The 7,802-nt window shown below is 43.1% G+C and overlaps 1 protein-coding gene across 1 annotated transcript in view; it reads right to left on the bottom strand.

The window, feature by feature from the left end:
- Positions 1–1,303: 1,303 nt before the first annotated feature.
- The window catches only part of syt14a (synaptotagmin XIVa), a 10,097-nt gene continuing 3,598 nt past the window's right edge, over positions 1,304–7,802 (bottom strand). The window contains exons 4-7 of the mRNA XM_053502424.1: positions 7,683–7,802; positions 6,858–7,307; positions 5,510–5,699; positions 1,304–2,080 (exon numbers count right to left, since the gene is read on the bottom strand). The exon at positions 7,683–7,802 is cut by the window's right edge and continues 74 nt beyond it. Of these exons, the coding sequence (XP_053358399.1) occupies positions 1,767–2,080; positions 5,510–5,699; positions 6,858–7,307; positions 7,683–7,802 (1,074 nt within the window). The 3' untranslated portion in view covers positions 1,304–1,766. The remainder of the gene's footprint in view (positions 2,081–5,509; positions 5,700–6,857; positions 7,308–7,682) is intronic.

Here is a 7,802-nt window from a genome sequence, read left to right as displayed (position 1 = left end):
GTAGCTCGGGTTCTTAAGGATTGGTACAAAAATAGATACGATAAAAATCTTTAAAGCATTTACAGTTTACGTAACAATCACAAAGTAAAACCACCATCGCTCAAAGAAAAAAACAACAATTGGTGTGACGTATAAATAGCTACATGCTAACATGGTAACCACAAAAAAAATATATATATTGTTTTTTGTATTTGAGAACATAGGTATCGCTGTGCCCTCTAGTGGCCAGTCAGTATTTAGTATTTCATGACACTACTGTAACCTTTGGAAAAACATGGCTGATGAAAAAATTTGAAAACATTGGTGTATTTTTACGTTTTAATCGCGGCACTTACTAGACAAACAGTCTAGCTAGTTAGCAACTTCTTAAATTTAGTTTGTTTTTTAAAATTAGCGGAACAAACCTGATGTATATTCGCTAATAAAGTTTGTGTAGCTAATAACTGGAACAAACTAGCTAGCAAGCTTGCTAAGCTAGAACTCTGACTAGCGAAAAACATTTTTTGAAAAGGTTAAATGTTTGTATTTTGTTAACAAATGCCCTTTTTTCATTTGGAAACATTGTGCCATTACTGATAAAAATTCATCTTCTGATGGTCTTTCATGACCTCCAATCCACACTGTTAGTGCTAGCTACCTGTGTGATCAATGCTGAAACACTGGATGCTAAGCTGATGAAGTCAACCTCGTTGTAATTTCTTTGCAGCTGCTTAAAAAAACTCACTTAAGCTCAACTTTATACCAACGAAGGCTGCTGTTGTGTTTAACCAATCAGGCGAGGGTTTCATTAAGAGGATGTTGTTTAATTGTAAAACGTAGAACCAAATTAGTTCCAGCTTAAAGTCAAGGGGTAAGACTAGAAAAAAAAAACCAGAAGAAAAAAAAGGCTTGTGTGGGCGGGGCTACACGGTTTGGACGGGAATATTAATGCTTGTTATTTTTAAACCACCGCGTCTGTGTTTAGACCTCGGGTGTGTAAACGCTGTCACTGATCCGCTGTTTGTCCTATCGCTCGCTCTCAATTAAAGCCGATTACATGAATAATAAACTGGAAATAAATGATAGAATAAAAAATCAATAAACAATTAATAACGATAACAGAAATCGATCTCCTGCATTAAAGGTTAACATGTTTTTTTTTCATTCATTACCATAATGCACTGCGGGTTTAGAGTGTTTTTTTTTTTTATCATTTCCTAAACATTCAAGGTAACAGAATGGCTTCGGACCCTTGACCGTTTCCCAGAATGCACCACTCTGCTGATTTTCCCCTCGTCTCTTTTTCTTATTATCTTGAAGAACTTCCTGTTTGACGTATTTTATCGTTCATCGCTCCATTCTTCATCATCGCATTCCTAAACGCGAGACGTGTGACACACACACACACACACACACCCATACACACAGATATTTCCCATAATGCACTGCTCTGGTGAGCTGAGTTCTCCATGTTTCCCTAATTATCATCACAGCTCCAGAATTTGTATCCCCTTGTTCCTTTTTTTCCTGACCTCCACCTTCCTTGTCATCCGCACATTCCTGCGATGTGAAAAGGCGGGGCCGACGTCACACCCGTGGTGAGATATTTCCCATAATGCCCTGCTTTGTGAGGTTTTTTTTTTACTTTTCTTTACTCTCTTCTTCGTCACGTTTTTTGCATTCTTAGGGTTTGTTTCCCATAATGCCTTTCTCTTTTTCCTCCACTTCTTGACTTTGTCATTTCATCATCGTCGTGGTCGAGGTCATAATCGAGGCCATGACGCTCCCTAAGACTCGAGCAGACTGTGCCATCGACACACCTGCTGTCCTTTAGACTCCTTCATCTGAGTCCAGTGCATGAGCTCGTCCTCGCCCGAGCTGTTCAGGCCCAGAGAGATCCAGCCGATCATCTCCTTGCGCTTGATGCTGCGTTTGTTGTAGACGGAGAGGATGAGCGTGACGTCCGACAGCTGGAACAGCGCCACCTGGAACACGAAGGTCTCCCTGTAGGTGGGGTTCGGCTGGCCGCGGCAGAGCGATGTCTTGCACTTGGACATTTCCTGACCCATGGAGTTCAGCAGGGTCAGCTTCACGTACGTGTCTAGAATGAGGAGGAGGAGGAACAATCGTGAATTCAAACAATAGAACAAGCACATGGTTGATATAATATTTTATCAATAATAAAGCAAGAAGCAATGCTAATGTTACTACCTATAGCAACCCTCTGTGTTGCTCATCTTACACAAAGAAACCAGAAAGAAGCGTAAACTCCTCTGTCCTGAGGATACGTCTGAATGTGTCTGAACGTCAGAAGTGACAAACTTTCCAATCTCAATCAACATGGGTTTGAGACCCAGGACGCGCCCCGTTCCATCATCAGGTTTCTCACGATTCTTTACTCTTTCCTCATTTATCAATCGTAATTTCGTTGTACTCAGTATAGTCTACTAGATTCAATAAAGAGTCTTGAATCTTGAAGCTCTCCTGCAGAAGATAACTCATGAACGATGTTGCAGGTATAATTCATAAAAAGAAAACAAACGAAAAAAAAACCCAGAAAGACGGCGAGACGCCTGCAAGGTCAAACATCAGACACACGGCTGCGGTTCCTTTCACGCGCTCTTTATTAACCGTCTCCTTATCGTCATTGTCAGGCTCGGCGGAAAGCCTCTGATTGCTGCATTATCAGTTTCGCTCCGTTGAAGTGATCAGGATTCATACGCTTTTCCTGAACACGTCAATGAGGGCTGATGCGGTAGGCTCGCCTTTTGTTGTGTGTAAACAGAAAAATAAAAGCAAAGGGCTCTTCGATAGACTTCACACACACACACACACACACACAAGTGGCAGCTGCCTGCCAGGTCCCCCCCCCCCCCCTCGTTCCTCTCTGCTAAAAAAAGAGAAATTGTATCTGTTTCTTTCTCCCGCTCGAATATAAAGGCTCGGGTGAAGTGAGATGATTTGGCGCGCGCTAGAAAAGGAGCGACTTTGACACCTTAAGTGCTTTAGCGCTGCATTAATGGACCTCCTGCTGACGGAGGTGAAAGAACCGAGCGGCGATTAAATTCGAGTGATTGGTCTTATTGAAAGCGGCGTCGTCACGATCCGAAAGGAGACGGGAGGAAATGCGTAAGCGCTTTGTGCTGGGAAACAATCCCATTTCTGCACACGGAGAGCTCGCTTCATCGTGGTCGAATTACGATAGCTGAGATTAGCTAAAGTTGTAGATATCAATGATGGATTGCAATTCAGGAATAATGTTAATGATGTTAACGTGCTGTGTCAGCAAATGTGGGCAAAGTACCCAAATCTTGTACTTAAGTAAAGGTAGAGATTCCCTACAGCAAATATTACTCAAGTAAAAGTAGAGGTCTTCCATCTACATGTGTACTTGAGTCAAGATACAAAAGTACACACCTTCAAAGTTACGTAACGAAGCAAAAGCACGTCTCGAAGCAAAAGCAAGTCACGCAATTAGGCATAATAGTCAGCACGTGGCGAAATTCCACTTCAAATGGTACACACCACTCTGGTTACGTAACGCAATGCAGAACTGCAGTGAAGTTACAGCACAGACATCTGTTGTACTTTTGAGCAGAATAAAAGTAGAAAAGTATCCTCTAACTAAACTGTTTAAGTAAAGTACCTACACGTGAATTATAGTATAAACATAAGTACAGTAACGGAGTACAAATACTATAGAAATGTACAGAGTACAAAAAAATATATATTATATATAGTATAAATATATATAAATGCTATTTATTTACAGTATAAATAAACTTTAAGTTGATATTTAAAGCTTCACTACCCAACAGCAAGACCTGTTTTTAAATATTGGTTTACAATTCTGATGTTCAAAGATAAAAAAATATATCAGTTTGTATTAATTAAAGATTAAAACATCATTAAAACATCATGTAAGTCTCTCAGTAAGTTTCTTGTTGTCTCTTTCACTATAACTCGCGTTCTCGTCTACTAATCTTCTCTCTCTCTCTCTCTCTCTCTACACATTAATAAGGTAAAAAAGTCACAAATGATCACATGACTACAAAATGCCAAGCAGTGTAAACTCCTCTGTCCTAAAAATGTGGGAGGACTTACAGCTTTACCTCTGACACTGGAGACTCCTTCCACTCATTTACAGAAGGCATCATCTAATCAAATGTGAAGCGCCACCGTACACGTCCCTGTGATGAGCGGCTGCTATGGAAACGATAACCTCTCATATTATAATAATATAAACCCTCGCTACTGTCAGAGCTGCTGTGATAGAGAATTAATCAAACCTTCTGACCAATCAGAGCACAGCGTTCAGCAGTGGTGTGGTGCAACACATCTGTTACAAATTCACTAACATTTTCTAACAGATTTTAGTGGCATGCATGCGCACGCACACACACACACATACACACACACACACAGGCGTGATGCTTGTCCTCATGTCTGAGCTCTCTACCAAGAACACTTTTTTAAAATTTGATCAATTGTTGACTAGAAACCAGAACTCATCATTCTTTGTTAATGTGTAGCACTTATACTTAATACTAATGAGTGCAAAAGTATGTGCCCCCTTCTGATTTCTGGGTGGCAGTAAAAGAGACGTAAGGTACTTTGTTTTTTAAAATTTATATACAAATTCAGGGGTTTAACAACATTAATTATCCTAAATGACACTATGTGAGTATTTCTGATACTTATGATAATTCTTTTTAAAAAATGTTTTGTTTTGTCTCAGGGTGTGTACAAACTTTAGCACGCAAATGTTCGTCCAGTACAATGGAATCCTATTCACCAAAAGCAATACAGAGGACACAACAATACCCGAATCGCACATCAAATGCTACAGTCTTAATTTTTAATCACTACACCGTTGAGTGAAACACATGCGCTCAGGGTGCTCTTGGTGGCGCTCTCAGACACGAGACCCTGCGCAAAAAGCCAAACATGCAGACGTTCCACATGGACAGCTACCGTAGGAAGCGAGTGAGCAAGGGATAGACTCACCTCGGATTATATAAACCTGCCCACCTATCAAGTGCTTTAGACAACAGAACAGTCCATCTGACGAGGAACATGGGCGGGGCAGGGAGGTGCGGGAGGAGGGGGGGGGGAGAGGATAGGGGACAGAGGAAAAAGAGAGAGGAAGAGAGACAGAGAGACAGACAAGGAAGGAGAGGAAAGGGTTAATTACCAGAGAGGAGAAAAAACGAAGGAAAATGCACATAAAGAGATACGAGACAGAGAAGAGCGTGTGGACTATTTAGTGCAGCAGCAGGTGAGTTGGGGCGTGGCCCAGGACTTTCTCAGGTGTGTTTGTTTGGAACATTTGGACAGAAACAGAGGGAGAAGAGAGACACAGGTTAGCAGGTTAAACATTAAATGACATCACGTAAGGTTAGCGTTAGAGTTAGCATTAGTGTGGGTCTAACGAGAGGAATAACGACGTCATCAACATGACATAATGACTTTTACACACCCCAAGTCACGGTCATGATGTGTTTGTGTGTGTGTGTGTGTGTGTATTTACTGGGTGGTTTGTTGGTGGCCACGTTTTTAAAGTGACACCCCTTGATGACCTCAACAGAGAGGCGGCCCGTGGTGGCATTGTAAACAAGCCCTAGCAGTATCTCAGGTGATGACCTTTGACCTCCCGACTGGAACGTAGATGCCGTCTCACTGCACGATGCCGCGGACACACTCGTCTGAGACTCGCTGGCCTGAAACACACACACACACACACACACACACACACACACACACACAGATAACTCCATGGGTCCATCCATCAAACCAATGTGTTTTGTCATTAACAGATATTTATTTTATCAGCTGTGATTTAATAAAAAATTATTTCTTTGTCTCAGATCACACTGTCTTTCCTCTGTAGTGTATGAAGACACACAACGCGCACAGAGTAATGTACAACTCCCATAATGCACCATGCCTTCTGTATGGAACAGCAAGACAGGGAGGCCTGCCCCTCCATCATCCATCCACCTGTCTCTATACTGTCCATCCATCCATCCATCCATCCATCCATCCATCCATCTATCCATCTATCCATGCGTCCATTGATCCATCCATCATATTTCTCTTCATCATCCACCCATCCACGTGTCTCTCCAGCATCCATCCGTCTGTCCATATGTCCATCTTCCATCCATCTGACTCCATCCATCCATCCATTCATCCACATGTCACTCCATCATCCATCCATGTGTCTCTCCATCATCCATTCATCCACCTGTACATCTCTCAATCATTCATCAATCTCTCAATCTCTCTCATTCATCTATCCATCCATGTGTCTCTTTATCATCCATTTATCCATCCATCCATCCATCCATCTCTCCATCATACTTCCATCCACATGTCTCTCCATCATCCATCCATCTGTTCATACATCCATCTGTCTCTCCAACATCCATCTGTCTCTCCATCATCCATCCATTCATCATCTGCCATCACCTATCCATCTTTCTCTCCATAATCCATCCATCTATCCATCTCACTATTCATCCATCCATCCATCCATCCATCCATTTGTCTCTGCATCATCAATCCATTCATGTCTCCATCATTCTTTCATCCATCCATCTGTCGCTTTATCATCCATTCATCCATCCATCTCACTATCCATCCATCCATCCATCCATCCATCTATTTGTCTCTGCATCATCAATCTATTCATCTCTCCATCATCCTTTCATCCATCCATCCACCCATACATCACTCCATCATCTATCTATCCATCCATCCTTCCATCCATTTATCTGTCTCTCCATCCATCCTCTTGTCTCTCCAACATCCACCTATCCATTCATCCCCATCTTCTCCCCATCCTCAGTCCTCTCCCCATTCTGTTCTGCCCTCACCGTGGCACTGCAGCAGGGTTCCAGAGGCAGAGGAACGGCCATTTTGCCCTGCAGGTTTAGTTTGGTGAGGTAGAACACTTTCTCTCCCAGCATTTTTTTCTCCTTTTTAATCTTGCTGATGCTGTAGAGACGAAACCGCACGCCGTAGTTTCCGATGCTCTCTGATTGGACGTGGCTGAAGCGGAAGGTCTCGCTGAGGCTCCGCCCCCTGGCCACAGCCGTCTTGGCACGCTGCTTTTTGGAGGGAAGCAGCACCAGGTGGAGCTGCCAGGCGACACCGGGTGATCGGCGTGGCGATGGGAGGTCCGTCACCGCGGTTACGGTAACTGAGAGGCAGCGCTGGTGCAAATCATAGTCAAAGAGGACGTGCAGCGTCCCGAACGGAGAGAAGGGTGAGTCAGGAGAGTAAAGCTTCAGGAGAGGAGAGGAAGAACCACGGACAGACAGATCCTACACAAAGAGAGAGAGAGAGAGAGAGAGAGGTGGAGAGGTGAAGAAGGGAGAAAAATGTAGTGAGAAAATAAAATAAAGAGAAGTGAAAAGTGGAGAGGAGAAGAAATGAAGAGAGAGAATGAGACATGAAGACAAAATGACAAAATGAAAGGGAGAGAAAAGGGGAAATGGAGAAAGAGAGAACAGAGAATTGAGAAAAAGAAATGTAAAGAGACGGATACAAGAGGGATAAAGAGAACACGGAGAGAAGGAGAGAGGGAGAGAGAAGGAAACAAAGGATACCTTGTGATGATGTCATTAACATTTGAAATGAGACAATATTAATCACAGGGAGAGTGTCTCTCACACACACACACACACACACACACACACCTCGGGGCTGAGCACGGCGGTGCTGTCACTTGGGACGTCCTCCTCCAGGCCCTTGGCGTTGCTGAAGCTTTCGGGGTCGTGTGCTTCGCTCTTCGTGTCGGCGAGGTCAGAGGTCGAGCC

This window comes from Clarias gariepinus, chromosome 8 (genome assembly GCF_024256425.1).
Source record: "Clarias gariepinus isolate MV-2021 ecotype Netherlands chromosome 8, CGAR_prim_01v2, whole genome shotgun sequence".
NCBI lineage: Eukaryota > Metazoa > Chordata > Actinopteri > Siluriformes > Clariidae > Clarias > Clarias gariepinus.
The sequence above is the reverse complement of the archived record's forward strand: the minus strand, read 5'-3'. Positions and strand labels throughout refer to the sequence as shown.